General features: G+C 43.1%; 1 protein-coding gene across 7 annotated transcripts in view; it reads left to right on the top strand.

Moving 5' to 3' along the window:
* RBM33 (RNA binding motif protein 33) overlaps positions 1-15,268 on the top strand; it is a 112,527-nt gene that overhangs the window by 11,118 nt on the left and 86,141 nt on the right. For all 7 annotated transcript variants that reach the window (XM_047763499.1, XM_047763495.1, XM_047763498.1 and 4 more), the window contains exons 2-4: positions 4,130-4,208; positions 10,865-10,913; positions 13,992-14,068. In XM_047763499.1, coding sequence (XP_047619455.1) covers positions 4,130-4,208; positions 10,865-10,913; positions 13,992-14,068 — 205 coding nt within the window. The remainder of the gene's footprint in view (positions 1-4,129; positions 4,209-10,864; positions 10,914-13,991; positions 14,069-15,268) is intronic.

The raw sequence follows: 15,268 nt of genomic DNA, 5'->3' as shown, positions 1-15,268 counted from the left end.
TGGCTCTCCATGTCCGAGGTTCCACGTCTGTGTATTCAACCAACTGTGGATTGTGGAGTACTGTAGTATGTAGTTACTGAAAAAAAAATACACATGTAAGTGGAACCTGTGCAGTTCATTCCAGTGTTGGAAAAGGGTCAACCTTTTTTTTAGTCAGAGACTATGCTTTGTATGATTTTGGCCGTTTTAAATTATTAAGAATTGTTTTATGGCCCAGCATATATCCCAGAAAATGTTCCAGGTACACCTGAGAAGAGTGTAAATTTTGCTGAGTGTTTTGAATTTATCTGTTAGGTTTAATATCCAGTATATTCTCACCTTTTTTTTTTTAATGATAGTAGTATTATACTATTTATTTTTAAAACGAGTTTTACAAAGCTTTACCATGTCTTGTTTCTATTTAACTTAAATATAATCTTATCTTAATTTGATTACATCTACAAAGACCCTGTTTCCAAATAAGGTGATATTCACAGGTGGGAATGGGCTGTAGGACCTAAATGTGTCATTTTGGGGCACACAGTTCAACTACAGAGAGTCTGCCAGCAGCAGATTCCTTTTGCCTTAGTTTTTCTGTGAATGTACTTTATTTTGGTGGTTTGGCTGGATAGAGGTTTCTTTATTTGAGCATTTTGTATATGTCTCGATTTCCCTTGTTTTGGATGAGAATTAGCTGTTACTCTTACTGCAGTTGTGAGTGATGATGGTTTTTCTCTTGCTGCTTCTAAGGTTCTCTCCTTGTCTCTAAGATACTTGGGCTGTGATGTGTGTGTTTGTGGATCTCCGTGTTTGTTCTGTTTTGCGTTTGTTGAACTTTTTGGATGTGTAGATTAGTATTTACCTACACATTTGGAAAGTTTTCAGCTATTATTTCCTCAGGTATCTCTCCCTGCTCCTCTCTTTTCCTCCTGTTACACATACTGGTGTGCTTAATGTTACCGCACGCTTCTCTTCGTTTTTTTCTGTTCTTTGCATTGGATCATCTCTATTGATCTAGTTTCAAATTTACCAATTTTTCTGCCAGTTTAAATCTGTCATTGAGCCCTTTTAGTGAATTTTTCATTTCAGATATTTTTCAATGACAGAATTTCTTTTTGGTTCTTTTTAAATGACTTCTGTTTATTCGTATTATTTATTTGGTGCCTCTTTGTCATCATATCTCCCTTTAGTTCTTTAGTCATCATTTTGTTCAGTTCTTTGAGCATGCTTACAGTGGCCCATTCGTCTTTTTCTGTTGAATCTGACATTCGGTCTTCTCACAGGCAGTTTCTGTTGCCTGCCTCTTTTCTGATAAGTTATGGGTTGTGCTTACCTGTTTCTTTGTATGTTTTATAATTTCTTGTTGAGAACTGAACATTTGGTAGATAATACGTATAATGTGTCAGTCCTGGTGCTTGTCGCCCCCCTTCCCCCCCCCCAGGCCTGTTGGCACTTGTGTGTTTACCTGTGTGGTGGCTAGGTTTTAAGTGCTGTCTGTTCCACCTTCCACCCTACTCTGGGCAACTTCTCAGAAGCACCTGATGTCACTCCTCAGGGGCCACGGCCTTGGGCATGCCCCAGTCACCTTGGGAGGGTGGTGGTTTGGCTGGACCTCTTTCTGACTGTCCCTTTCTCTCATCACACTTTTGGCAGTGCCCTGGGACATAATTTGCTTTACTGGCTGAACAGTCAGATTCAGGCTCCTTTGACTGCATGGTGTCTGAGGTCAGCGTTTGAGGTCTGTTCTAAGCGAGGACCTTTGCCCATGTTTCCCAGTTTCTCTCTGGCACACTAGGCATCCTACAGTTCAGTCTCCCCCTCCACCCCTTTTCTCAGGGACGCACCTGCGGCATATGGAAGTTCCGGAGCTAGAGGTCGAATTGGAGGTGGCAGCTGTGACCTTCACCACAGGAATGCCAGATCTGAGCCACATCTGTGACCTGTGCAGCAGCCTGGGGCAGTGCTGGATCCATAACCCACTGAGCGAGGCCAGGGATTGAACCTACATCCTCATGGATACTTGTTGGGTTCTTAACCCACTGAGCCACAGCGGGAACTCTCAGTTCAGTGTTTATCTCCCCTTGGGCCAACTCTGAGCCCCAGTTCTTGTGTTGTGCTTGTCACATTTGAGTGACACTCTTGCTTTTGGAGCTGAGTGCCTGGGTGGCAGCAGGTGGTGGTGGGGGATGGGGGCATGCTGGCAGAAGCCCTAGACCTCTTTGTCTGACTTCTCTTGGTACAGAACCCCCACCCCACGACTTGGGGCAGGGATGGCCTGGGCTGCAGTTGTGTATGTACCACACGTGGGGCCTGGCTGGAAGGAGCCCCCACCTCTCGCTCACACTTAGCCAGAAGTTAGCCTCAGCACCAGGCAGGTTGGGCAGAGGCCTGTGTTCTTGGAGTGGAGTTGATGACTCCCTGAGCTGGGGTGGAGGAGAGAGTGGATCCTGGTTCAGAAAAAACTGCAGACTCATGCGGCTGCTCTTAACACATTTGAGTAGATTTCTTAAGTGTTTTCCATTTAATGTATGCCTGTGGAATCAGTTCCAGAGATATTAGTCATTTCATTAAGAATAATTTTCGTCAGTTTCACAGGGAGCGAGTGGGTTGGTGGAGCTCCTCCTGCTGTCATACTGGAAGTAGAATTTCCCCAAGCCTACTAATTCTTTAATCTCTGTTTTTTGTTTTTTGGTTTTTTTTTTTAAAAGCACTTGTTCTATTTGGTAGTGTATGGTAGGAATTGATGTATTAAGTTGTCAGAACTTTACTGGTTAATTTCTGGCCTCAGGCCGGAACAGTTCCTGGGTTTTTATGAAGTTTATATATCATTAGGCTCCTCTAGGTAGACTCTGGGGAGGCATATGCTGCTGCTTCTCATGTCTGCTTGCATGTGTTCTAAGATGAAAAACTTTAATTCCAGTTTTTTGATTTTCCTAATAGTAAGAATAAATTTGAAAATGAATTAGGAGGAGTTTCCGTCGTGGTGCAATGAAAATGAATCCGACTTGTAACCATGAGGTTGTGGGTTCGATCTCTGGTATCGCTCAGTGGGTTAAGGATCCGGCATTGCTGTGAGCTGTGGTGTTGGTGGAAGACGCAGCTTGGATCCCGCGTTGTTGTGGCTGTGGCATAGGCTTGTGGCCTTCGACCCCTTGGCTGGGAACTTTCATATCCTTGGGTGTGGCCCTAAAAAGCAAAAAGCAAAGAAAATGAATTAGATATGGTGTGTATGCAAAATATACACTTAGTATGGGAAAAATGTAAAATGCTTATTAATATTTTCTGTATCGATTACATTAAAATGTTAAAATTTAACCTATTAAAATTCATTTGTTTATTTTTTAAAAGAAACATTTTTAAAATTGAAGTATAGTTGTTTTATAATACTCTGTTTCAGGTGTACAACAAAATGATTCAGTTATTTGTTTTTTCAGATTACATTCCATTGCAGGTTATTACAAAATATTGAATATAATTCTATGTGTGATACAATAAATCCTTGTTGCTTATTTATTTTATATTTCGTAGTTTGTATCTGTTAATCCTTTACTCCTAATTTGTTCCTCTTTTCCCTCATCCCTTTCCCCTTTGGTAACCCTAAGTTTGTTTTTTATGTCTGTGAGTCTGTTTCTGGTTTATTTCATCTATTTGTTTTTATTTTTTTTTAAAAAGACACTAAAAAATTTGAAATTACGTATGTGGCGTGTGTTGTATTTCTGTTGTTACTTCTCTACGTTATCTCTAATGCCCTTAAGTAGGTTTTTTATTTTTCATGATTAATTTGGAAAAATGTAAAGATTACAAAAAGTATTATAAAAGTCTCTTTAATTTTTAGCAAATCAGCAATTTTCCCCTTTTATAAACTCAAAACCCGTTCGTTTATAAAAATATTTTATTTAAATTTGTGATTTTCGAAAAAGCCTTCTATGAGTTTTCATGCTTAATAGTGTTCAGTAAATCAGTTTTATTTAGGTAGATACATACTTGACATTTTAATCATTAAAAATGGTGAAAGCGTTTATAATTGTTGAGTATGGAACTTTGAGTAGTTTAAAATGTCATGCCAGGAATTCTTAAACAGATTGTGTCAGTGTTTGAGTAGGAGTCTGCTGTGATTCGTAAGACTGACTTTCACGGCCTTTCCTCCCAGATGACGATTTCGACCAGTTCGATAAGCCGGGTGCCGAGCGCTCGTGGAGGAGGAGAGCTGCTGACGAGGACTGGGACAGGTACGGAAACCCCTGGCGACGTGTCGCGGCCAAGCTGATTTAGCTCCTTCTGCCGCTTGGCCTGGCAGCGATCGATCTGGACGGAAGGCGGTGTGTGGGCTGCCCTTGTTCCTGGCTGTGTGGGACCGTCCCCTCGGGGCCGAAGCAGGGCGGGGCTGCTCCAGGTGGACAGCTTTCCGTGGGCTCCTGCTCCAGGCGCGTGTCGTCCCAGGGCTGCCAGTGGGGCGTTGGCTGTGCTCACACAGTGGTGGTATGGACTGGGTAGCACCCAGAGCTGTTGATGGAGTGGTTGTGTGCCTGCGACGGCCACAGCAAGAGAGTTTCTCCACATCCTACACGGTGCGTGGTTAGGCTTTCTAACATTTCTGCTGTTGTAACATGTGTAAAATGGTATCTTGTAACTTCAGTTCCTATTTCTCTGATTACTAGTGAAGGTGAAGGTAGCTTTTTAGGAACACACACGCAGTATAAACAGTGTCCACAGTGATGACAGGTGTCAGTTTATTGGGGTAATGATGGCTTCTCGCGAGGAGTTCTTGTAGAGGTTAGAGGGCTGTGCCCTGGGAAAAGTGCACAGGGGCACACCTGCTTGCCATTGCAAACTGTGACGTCTCACATGGTTTACTGAAACGTTACATTACGAACTGTGTAATTCTTACAGCCTGTGTAAGGTTGATTGCTCTTCAGCGACTCTTAGGCAGTCCATAAAAAAATGGGAGCGTAGAACTGTCTCCTATAAAAGAAATAGCCCTGTTGGCAAGTATTGGTGCCTATAGCTGTGTGTAAGAGCCTGATGGGAGCTGAATAACTGGTGCCTAGCTGTGTGTAAGAGCCTGATGGGAGCCGAATAACTGGTGCCTAGCTGTGTGTAAGAGCCTGATGGGGAGCCGAATAACATCTCCTGTATTTTTCTAGTTTACTCACCACCTGCATTTTCTCTTCTGTCATTATCTGTTTGTATTTATGTCCACTTTTCTTTTGTGTTGTCTATCTTTTCCTTATGATTTTAGGGATTCTTTATACTTCTTGAGATTTATTTTTTGTTCTTAGAGATAGATCCTCTCATGTGTTCCTTTAATAATAGTCTTCGAGTGGATTTTTATAAATAATATTGTTTATAACCTTTTCCTGTATGGCTTTTATTTGTTTTTTTTATATTTACTTACTTATTTGTGTGTGTGTGGCTGTAGCCACAGCATATGGAAGTTCCCAGGCCAAGGATTGAATCCAAGCTGCAGCTGTGGTAGTGACGCATCCTTTAACCCACTATGCTGGGCTAGAGATTGAACCCGCACCTCCACAGCCACCGGATTCTTAGCTTGCTGCACCACAGCGGGAACTCTTACTCTCTTTTTATTAAAATATGAAAAAATGTATTTGGAAATCATTTCCAGACCTATAAGGAGGCTGGAAGAATAACCAAAACTCCTACAAGCCCTTCTCTCAGGCCCACAGGCTTTTGTGATCTTCATGCTATCACTCTCTCGCTCTTTACACACTCACACACACACACACGTAAGGGTTTTCTTCCTGCACCGTTTGATGGTAGTTTGCAGGTATGACGCCACCCTACTTCTGAATCTCCCATGGCTATCCAAGTTTTGTCAGTTGTCCCAACAATATCCTTTATAGCCAAAAACGAGTTTCTTTTTTTCTGGTTCAGGATTGAACTCAGGATCATACACTTTCTTCATGTGGAAGAATTCTGCTCTTTGTCTCTCTCTCTCTTTCTTTTTTTTGGCCACCCCATGACATATGGAGTTCCTGCGCCAGGGATCTGATCGGAGCTGCAGTTGCCACAGCTGTGGGAACACTGGATCCTTAACCCACTGTGCCGGGCCTGGGATCCAACCTGCATCCCAGCACTCCCAAGACACCGCCAGTCTCATTGTGCCACAGTGGGAACTCCCTGTAGTCTTTGTCTTTTATGACTTTGTGAAATTTTTGCGGAGGACATGCCAGTTATTTTGTAGACCAACCCTTGGTATGTCTCCTCAGGGCTAGATTCAGGTTCTGGGTTTGGTCAGGAGTGCTCTTTGGTGACTTGTGGCCAGAAGCATCCCTTCAGGAGGCACGTGATAGTCAGGCTGACTTCTGCTTTTGTCCTTAAGAAAAGTCTTCCCTGCCCTGCATTCTGCTTTGTCCTGTGAGTTCCTGGGGAAGTTTTAAAGCGTTTCTTGGTTTTTCTCTTTCTTTCCTTTTTTTCTTTCCTTTTCTTTCTTTCTCTCTCTCTCTCTGTCTCTTTTCTCTCTTTCTACAGTTAAATGTATAATCAGCCTGAAATTTATTTATTTAGTTTTAAACTTGTTGAGAATTTCAAGCCTATATGAAATAATATAGAAGAGTGCAGGTGGGAGTTCTTGTTGTGGCACGGCGGAAACAAATCCGACTAGGAACCATGAGGTTGCAGGTTCTTCCCCTGGCCTTGCTCAATGGGTCAAGGATCCGGCGTTGCCGTGAGCTGTGGTATAGGTCGCAGACATGGCTTGATCCTGCATTGCAATGGCTCTGGCGGAGGCTGGCAGCTGCAGCTCCGATTTGACCCCGGCCTGGGAATCTCCATATGCCCCAGGTGCAGCCCTTAAAAGCAAAAAGTCCAGGTCATGTACCATCCTTCAGCTTCAGCAGTCTTGTTTATCTATGATCTCTGTCGCTCTCCTTAACTCACTTAGATAATTCATCTAAAAATATTTCAGATCATGTAGCTCTAAAAAATAAAGGATTTACAAATACAGTCATAATAGAGTTCTATCTAAAAAAGTCCCTTAATGTGAAAGTCACGTACGGCGACGTGTGGTGTGGATGTGTGTCTGGGTGCTCTTTTTTAGTTTGACTTGGAGTCCACATAAGACATGTGTATCATAATATATATAATATATCATTATCGATTGGTATGTCTTTTAAGTATTGTTTCATCTACAAGTTCTCCCCACAATTTCTTTTAGTTCCCTGACGTTTTTGTTGAAGAAACAAGGGGTTTATCTTGGAGAATTTCTGTTTTTGCTGATTGCATCTCTTGGAACTTTTTAGTATGTTCCTTTATCTCTTTCATTTTCTGTAAATTAAACGTTAGATCTGGAGGTTGATTAGATTCAGGTTTGGATTTGGGCGCAAGCAGGGGCTTCGGCAGTGTCGTAGTTGGTGGTATTGTTCCTCCATCAGGGACTACACAACACCTAGTTAACTTTTTCTTTCTTTCTTTTTTTTTTTTTTTTGGTGATGTTATCAGATGATCTGAGTGGTGATATTCTCATCCTGTCTGTCATTTCTTCTTTTTCTCTTAAGCTGAACTACGTCTGTAAATGACTTGGTTTCTTTCAGGTGCAGAATAAGTGCTTGATTTCTCTACTTTTATTTACCAGTTTTCAAAATAAGGGGTCAGGTCAGTTCCTTAGCATCCTCCAGAGGTGCCTTTTACTTTTGCATCATTTAGATTTTGTAGATTTAAATCCGGCGCTTGTGTTTTTTCATCCATTGTACGCAGTGTTGGTATTCTTAGTCATGTCTGACTTGCCCCGGTACTTGTTCAGTGGGAGTTTCTTTTCTTCTGGTCGTCCTGACGTCAGCTGGCTTTCTGCTGGGATGGTTTGGGTTTGGGTTGCAGTGTGAGCCCGGCTCTGATCTTCCGTATTCTTCCCAGTGCTGTTTGTGAACAGCCGCCTTTCTTCAGTCATCTTCAGTGCATGTTCACATACGAAGATTCTGTATCGTGTATTTATTTTTCTGCTATTTTTAAAGCATAAAACAGTCTCTTGTGTTGAATAACAGGGGGAGAAGTTTGACAGTTGAGGAGAAGCACGAGACTCTATCTAGGTAGGGAAGACACAGCACATTCAGGAGGTTTTAATGGAAGGTCACTTGAAGAAGGAGCTAGAGTTAAGAAGCAGTAAGAGTCGGTGAGGCGTCCAGCGAGTATCAGCAGGCCCGAAGGGGAAGAAGGGGTGTCTCCCTTGAGAGCCGCCATGGTGGGGGTGGGGGTGAGGGTGGGGGTGACTGCAGCTGTGCACTGGAAAGGAGGGACAGCCTCTCCTCCTGTTTCGTGACATTCCTTCTGGAAGCAAAGGCTGGGAGCACAGGAGTGGGAGAGGAGCCGTTCCTTGAGACACCTCCCAGGGCCTGGAGCCAGCGGGGACCAGCCACCGGGAGAGGGCGGCCTGGAGTGGGCAGGCCCACAGGGATGATGACCTCAGGTGCAGTGCTCGTTGTCACTTACATTTCTGAATTTGAAAGGGGCAGCCTGCTGCTGACTGCAGAATAACCTGTTCCCTGGAAGAGTCTTTGGTGTGATTCTTTTCGGTAGTAAAAGTGTACTCATTCTCAAAGAGCCGAGTGCCTTACACCATCTCTTAGTTTTTAAATGTGAAAATAAAGATGCCGAGATGTTCAGTAATTGGCCCAAGGTTACCTGGCTACCAAATCAGAAACCAGTAGGTGAGCTGAGACAGTCTGGCTCCAGAGTCCAAATCCTAACTACTGTACACACACCTTACAAAGATTAAATATACTTCTCAATTGTCATCGTAAAGTTGGGTTCTTTATTACTTTCTCTCTTTTCCTTCTTTTCTCTCCGTCCTTCCTTCTTTTCTTTCTTTTTTTGCTTTTTAGGGCTGCACCTGTGGCATATGGACGTTCCCAGGCTAGAGGTGGAATCAGAGGTGTAGCTGCTGGCCTACACCACAGCCACAGCAACTCTGGATCCGAGCCGCGGCTGTGACCTACACCACAGCTCACGGCAGTGCCGGATCCTTAACCCACTGAGCAAGGCCAGGGAGTGAACCTGCGTGTTCATGAATACTTGCTGGGTTCTTAACCCACTGAGCCACAGTAGGAACTCCAAAGACTGATTTCTTATTTTCATATACTTTTGTCAGCAAAAGGTACAAGTACTTTCCAGATGTTTCCGTGTGTAATTACCAACAGCTGTTCATATGACGGTTTGGAGAGTTGTTCTCAGTTAGTATCCTGACCTTCCGTTTTCATTGATTCAGAGCGATGGTCCAGAGGGGCGCTTGTCTCCAGAGGAATGCTTGTATTTTCCGGTCAGCTAGAATCAAATTCCCAAATGTGGTGGGTATAAATATTGTGACTAGAAAGCATCTTTTCTTCATCCATGGAGAGTGATTATAACACTGAAGATACAATAACTGTATCTGAAAGATGATTCGATGATATGTGGGGTGAAAATGTTGGAGTCACACGGTATTCTCTGATAACTGTTTTCCTTACACAGGTCTGTGAAAGGTGGTTTTCATGAGCCAAGTTTCTTGTCCTGAATCCACTCTGTGGCCTTGGGCACATCATTTAATCTCCTTTTCTCTCTCTGTAAAATGAAGGTACAGGATTTATGTAGGGTACTTGAAATAATGGAAGAGGTATTTCAGTGCATGGATGGAATGATGTATTCAGTTGTTTCTCATTGTAGAAAGTAGTATATAGAAATGTGAATTTCTCTTACAACTTCATTTGTGCATTCCAGGATATCCTGGCATTCTGCAAAGTAGCACACTAAAGTAACATGGGTTTTGAGTGAAATAGTGCTCAAAAGCTGTAGGACCTATAGAAATTTGTAACTTGAGCTCTTTTGGAAAAGTAATGGTCTTAAGAATATTGGTGCACTGAAATCTCCACTGGAATATGTAGCTAGAATCATCATCTAATTGTGTTTCCTCCTTCTAGATGTTGGTACTTAAAGACATACACTTTTAAATGACATAATTTATTGGTAGCCATATTCATCAATCAAGAAAACACACAATGGGAAATGTCTTCAGGTTTCTTATCTGTTAAGAGTTTCTGTTTTAATTGTGAGAAAATTGTATGGTCACTTCAGAAGATAAACATGCTGACAAGAAATTGCACTCAGTGGACGTAACTTCATGTTATCCAAAGATAATTCCTTAGTTATAGTGATTTACTTGAATGTCCTCATTAGCCCTGATTTTTCTTTCTTTTTTCTTTTTGGTCTTTTTGTCTTTTTAGGGCTGCACCCCGGTATATGGAGGTTCCCAGGCTAGGGGTCCAGTCGGAGCTGTAGCCGCTGGCCTATACCACAGCCACAGCAACACAGGATCCGAGCCATGTCTGCAACCTACACCACAGCTCACAGCAACACTGGATCCCTAACCCACTGAGTGAGGCCAGGGATCGAACCTGTGTCCTCCTGGATGCTAGTTGGGTTTGTTAACCGCTGAGCCACGAAGGGAACTCTGTGACTTTTCATTTTTTGCTGCTTGATGAGCATCAAATGGTTTTGGACTTTTTCCTGGTCAATGATGTTGGTCATCTTTCCTTTTCTGTCTCATCCTCGGTCTTGAAAGATAGGAGAAAAAGCATAAATAATCACTTTATTACGGTTTCTTCTTCTGCTGATTAACGAACAAGTCCAAAGAAAATGAGGTCTCATGTTGAGGTGAAAAGCTACGACTAGAGGTCTGGCGAGACCCACCTCCTATATAGAGCAAAGCCTCCTAGACGTAAAGGACCAGATGTTCCCTCTGTATTTGAAAATATGTTTTCGTTATTAATAAAGATGAGGGAAAATAAAGCAAACTTAACACGCAAGTGCGCAAATCTAAAGTCCTGGTCAGTTTCCCAGGGATCCACGCACTTTCCAGTGTAACAGGAATGATACACCGTCATGTCTCTTTTTTCCGCAGTGAACTTGAAGACGACTTACTTGGAGAAGATTTACTCACTGGCAAAAAGGTAAGAAACAGAGGTCTCACTGAAATTAAGTGATAATCACGTAACTGTGCTTAAATTATTTCGTTGCAGGAAAGTTGGGTGTACATTAAAATTCTGTGAATTGAGTTACTTTTTAAATGCACAGAGAGTTGACTTTTTAGTATATGTTCTGATAACTTGAAGCAATAAATCCTTCTATGCAGATATTTTAGTTCCCACTAATCGAAGACGTTCTAGCAGGTATGAAAGCAGGGACAAAACTGCCGCTTGGCCTGGAGGAGTTTAACATTTTGCGTATTGGATCTGCAGTTCACTTTTTGGGAGTATTCGGAGATAAGCCTAAAAATACTCAAATCTAACACATACTCACATAAATAATAGTAAAAATCTAGAACCCGATCTAGGTTTTTCTAAGCTTTTTTGATCAAGTAAAAACTTTAAAGCGGTCATCTCTCTGTGTATATCTACTTACATACCGTGTGAGTATGTATATACATATCACTCTACGGATGTATTTTGAACATTATAAAGCATACGTTAAAAATAGAAATAAAAAACCGAGATAAAGTGAAATACCAAATTTTTATTGTATTTATTAACAGTTTAAAGACACTTGTCATTCTCACTACATATCAAGATGGTTTTTTAACCCATAGTTTTTTAAAGTCTTCAGATTGTGATGGCTTCTTACTGTCCACAGTTTATTGTGCTCAAGCTCATTATACGGTGAGGTGCTTGGGTCACGTCGGTTGTCTGCTTTAATATCAGTTTGCATTTTGATCTCCTCTAAATCTGGTGGTGAAGATCCAGTACTAGGAGAAGACCAGCTCTGCCCTTTTCCTGTAACTTAGTTTGCTACATTAGCATGTTCTGGGATGCATGGATTTGTTGTAGCTGCTCGCCCTTCTTTTTTTTCCTTGTCTTTTTAGGGCTGAATTCTCGGCATATGGAGGTTCCCAGGCTAGGGGCCGAATAGAAGCTGCAGCTGCTGGCCTGCACCACAGCTCAGGGCAACGCCGGATCCTTAGCCCACTGAGGGAGGCCAGGGGTCGAATCTGTATCCTCCCGGATGCTAGTCAGATTTATTTCCGACGCGCCACAACGGGCGCTCCCTGCTTTCCTTTCTGTGTCTTGTTTCTTATTGCACCATGGGCCTACCCGTGTCCTTTCCCTTGAAGTGGCTCTCTGGTCACCTGTGACTCTAAATAAGGATGAGTTCAGTTACCTGTACACCCCCAAGTGGGTTCCTCATCTTGGTAAATGAGGACATGGCAGAGCAACTGAAAGTGAAAAGCCATCTCGGGCTCGGGCTCCAGCCTCAGGATGCCCCATGTGTGGTGTGATTCAGGCCTTGCTGTGTCATGGTCACAGCAGGGAAAGGATGACTGTCTGTCTTCATGCTCAGGCGGTTCGCTGGCACATCCCTGAAGTACATGCAGTGCACCTGGGAGCCCCACCTGATGTAGGCGCCTTGTTTTCCCTTTGTGGTGGTTGAAAACGCTGTCATGAGCAGCGCCAGCGAGATGTTAACATGTTTAAACGCAGTAAAACATTTTCACGTGAAGTTGGAGTTCTACCCTTGGGCAAGCCTCATGTATCCTAGTTGGCCCTGTGGGGTTTCATCAGGGAGCCCCCTTGGCCCTAAAGATTTCGCAGACACCCCTGGGCCCTTTGTCCCCCGCTTTCTGCCCACTTTCCTGTCCGCCACCCGCCGAGTCGGCCCTCGCTCTCCCTCCTTGCTGGGGACACACTCCACTCCTAGTCCTTGCCTTGTAGTAGCTGGAAATCAGTTTTGGCCTCAGGGATTTAGTCTGACTTTCCCTTCCAGCTTTATCAGTGAAGTGAGCCTTTGGTCATTTTGGTCATTATTCTGTGCCTTCTGTGTTTGCTGCTCGTTAGGTTCAGAACTGACCAAGAAATTGGAGTCCTCAGAACTCGAACTCCAAAAAATTTCTGATGTGCCGCCAGGGCCCACCACAGTGTACGTTACATGTACTCTCTTTCTGCTTGGTGTGTTACTTATGGGTTGACTGACGTTTGACGGATATTTAAAAGTTTACCTTAAAACTCAGGAAAGAAGCCTCTTACTGAGTGGAATTTGGCTTTTACCGAATTGTTAATTTTTTAAAGATTTCTTGTGGTTTGACTTAGCGAATTGGGCAAACAGTTCAGGTTCTCCCACAGCAGGCCTGACTTATCCCTGGTAATGGTTGAGAGACTCTGTGGGCAATGAATACGAACTGCTGAAGCTGAAGTGGAAAAAAGAAAGCAAAAAGTTGCTAATGACATGAATAGTTTTTGGCTTATATCAAAACTATTGTAATGAAGAGTATAGAGACTTGCTTGAGAAACCTAGGTGTGTAATCTATAAAATGCCGGGAAAAGACTGCCGATTGCTTCTTTCATGTTTGTGTAGAAAATCAAGTTTTTTCCCTTCTTTTTCCTTGTGTGCCTGTTGGCAGGGGAGTAGTAGTTTACATATACCATGGAAATAGTATTAATATGGTAGGAAAGTGAGACATCTCCCCCCACCCCAAATCTATGATACCTTAACAAAACCTGGAACTGTAGAAATTTGACCAGTTGGCAAAAATCTCTAGGCTGCCTCTATGGTGAGTAGACAGGCCTGTCAAGAACTGGAGAGGTCTCAGTTAGTTGTATTCATTTTCCTGTGTTGTCTGTACTGGACAAACCAGAGTTTTATTTTAGTCCCTTACCACTCCAGTTGGGCAGCCTAGTTACCGAAAGTCTGTTTTGTTCTGGAATTCCCCTGTTTTTCTTTCTGTTTAAAAAGTCTTTAGATTTTGGACACTTAACAATGTTCAATTTATTTGAATACTGTTTTTTTTTTTTTGCTTTTGTGGGAGTTATAATAACTATCATTATGCTTGCTGCTGTGTCCTCATTTGTGCTTCTGAAAATGGGCCTGGAGTAGTTACAGTGCCCATGTGGCATCTGTTTCAAACTGAGAAAACGTTCTGAATGACGGTGGTTTAAATAACAAGGTTAGAAACAGTCCATTCAACACAGTTGCGCACTTTTGTAACACGTCTTCTGGTGGCCGTGGTATGTATTAATTCGAGTTCTTCCTTTAATTAGAATCAGTCGGATTTGTCCGATGAAGAGCTGAATGACGATCTTCTACAGAGTGACAACGAAGACGAAGAAAACTTCAGGTACGCAGTGTGAGCTCCTGAGAGGTGTTCTTTGTTTCAGTTGGTACTAACTAAGTGACAATTACAGCGGGATCTAATTGATCATGTACTACATCCGTAACATGATTATATTCTAAACAGGAGATTACCATGCCTCTGTGGTGAGAGAGCCCTCTCTGTTTTTCTCTAAATAGGGCAGTGGTTTAAAGTCAGGGTTAGTCTTGCAGGCGATGGCCTCTGAGTTCTCTTGAGCGCAGATTATGAAAGTCGAGGACAGGTATGGTCTCCTCTTTAAAGGACTCCTTTATTTAAATATTAATACTGCTGGTTGCAGTTTGCTATTACTGCTCTTGCTTTCATTTTAGACAGTTCTTGTTTATACATATCTGTTAACTGAATTGCTGTTTTGGAAATTCCTTTGGACTGTAATTGTTTATTTTTGTTATTTGTATTTTTAGGGCCACGTCCGTGGCACATGGAAGTTCCCAGGCTAGGGGTCCCATCGGAGCTGCACCCGCTGGCCTGAGCCACAGCCGCAGCAACGCGGGATCTGAGCCGCGTCTGCGACCTACGCCACAGCTCACGGCAGGTCCTCTCCCACTGAGCGAGGCCGAGGATCCACCCCACGTCCTCATGCATACTAGTTGGATCGTTTCTGCTGTGTCGCAGCGAGAACTCCTGGACGGTACTTTAGGCTCTAGTTGACTTTTTTTTTTACATTATTTTAATTTTATTGTGGTAAGAAAGTATAACATATAAAATTTACCATCTTAAGTATGGAACTAGTTGACCATCTGCATATGATTGTTTCAGTCTGTTCGGGCTGCCATCACGAATATCTTAAACTGGGGAGCTAGTGTATAAACAGCAGAGATTTATTTCTCGTAGCTCTGGGGCCCGGGAAGTCCAGGGTCAAAGTGCTGGCCTGACTGGCTTCCAGGGAGGACCCCCAGCTCTGCCCCTGTGTGCTCACGTGGGGGAAGGTGTGAGGGAAGTCTCTTGGGTCCCTTTTGTAGAGCAGTGATCCCAATCGTGAGGTTCCACCCTCGTGACCCTGGCATCTCCCAGAGGTTGCCCTCCACACCATCCCTTCAGTGTCAAGGTTCAGCACGTGCATTTTAGGGGGACACAGGGATTCAGTGCATAGCAGTCGTGAGTGAGTATGCTTCTGTCCTTGACAGTCAGCTCCACCCTAAGAGGAAGAGGTATTTGGTACATCTG

Source organism: Phacochoerus africanus, chromosome 16, assembly GCF_016906955.1.
Source record: "Phacochoerus africanus isolate WHEZ1 chromosome 16, ROS_Pafr_v1, whole genome shotgun sequence".
NCBI classification, from domain to species: domain Eukaryota; kingdom Metazoa; phylum Chordata; class Mammalia; order Artiodactyla; family Suidae; genus Phacochoerus; species Phacochoerus africanus.
The sequence above is the reverse complement of the archived record's forward strand: the minus strand, read 5'-3'. Positions and strand labels throughout refer to the sequence as shown.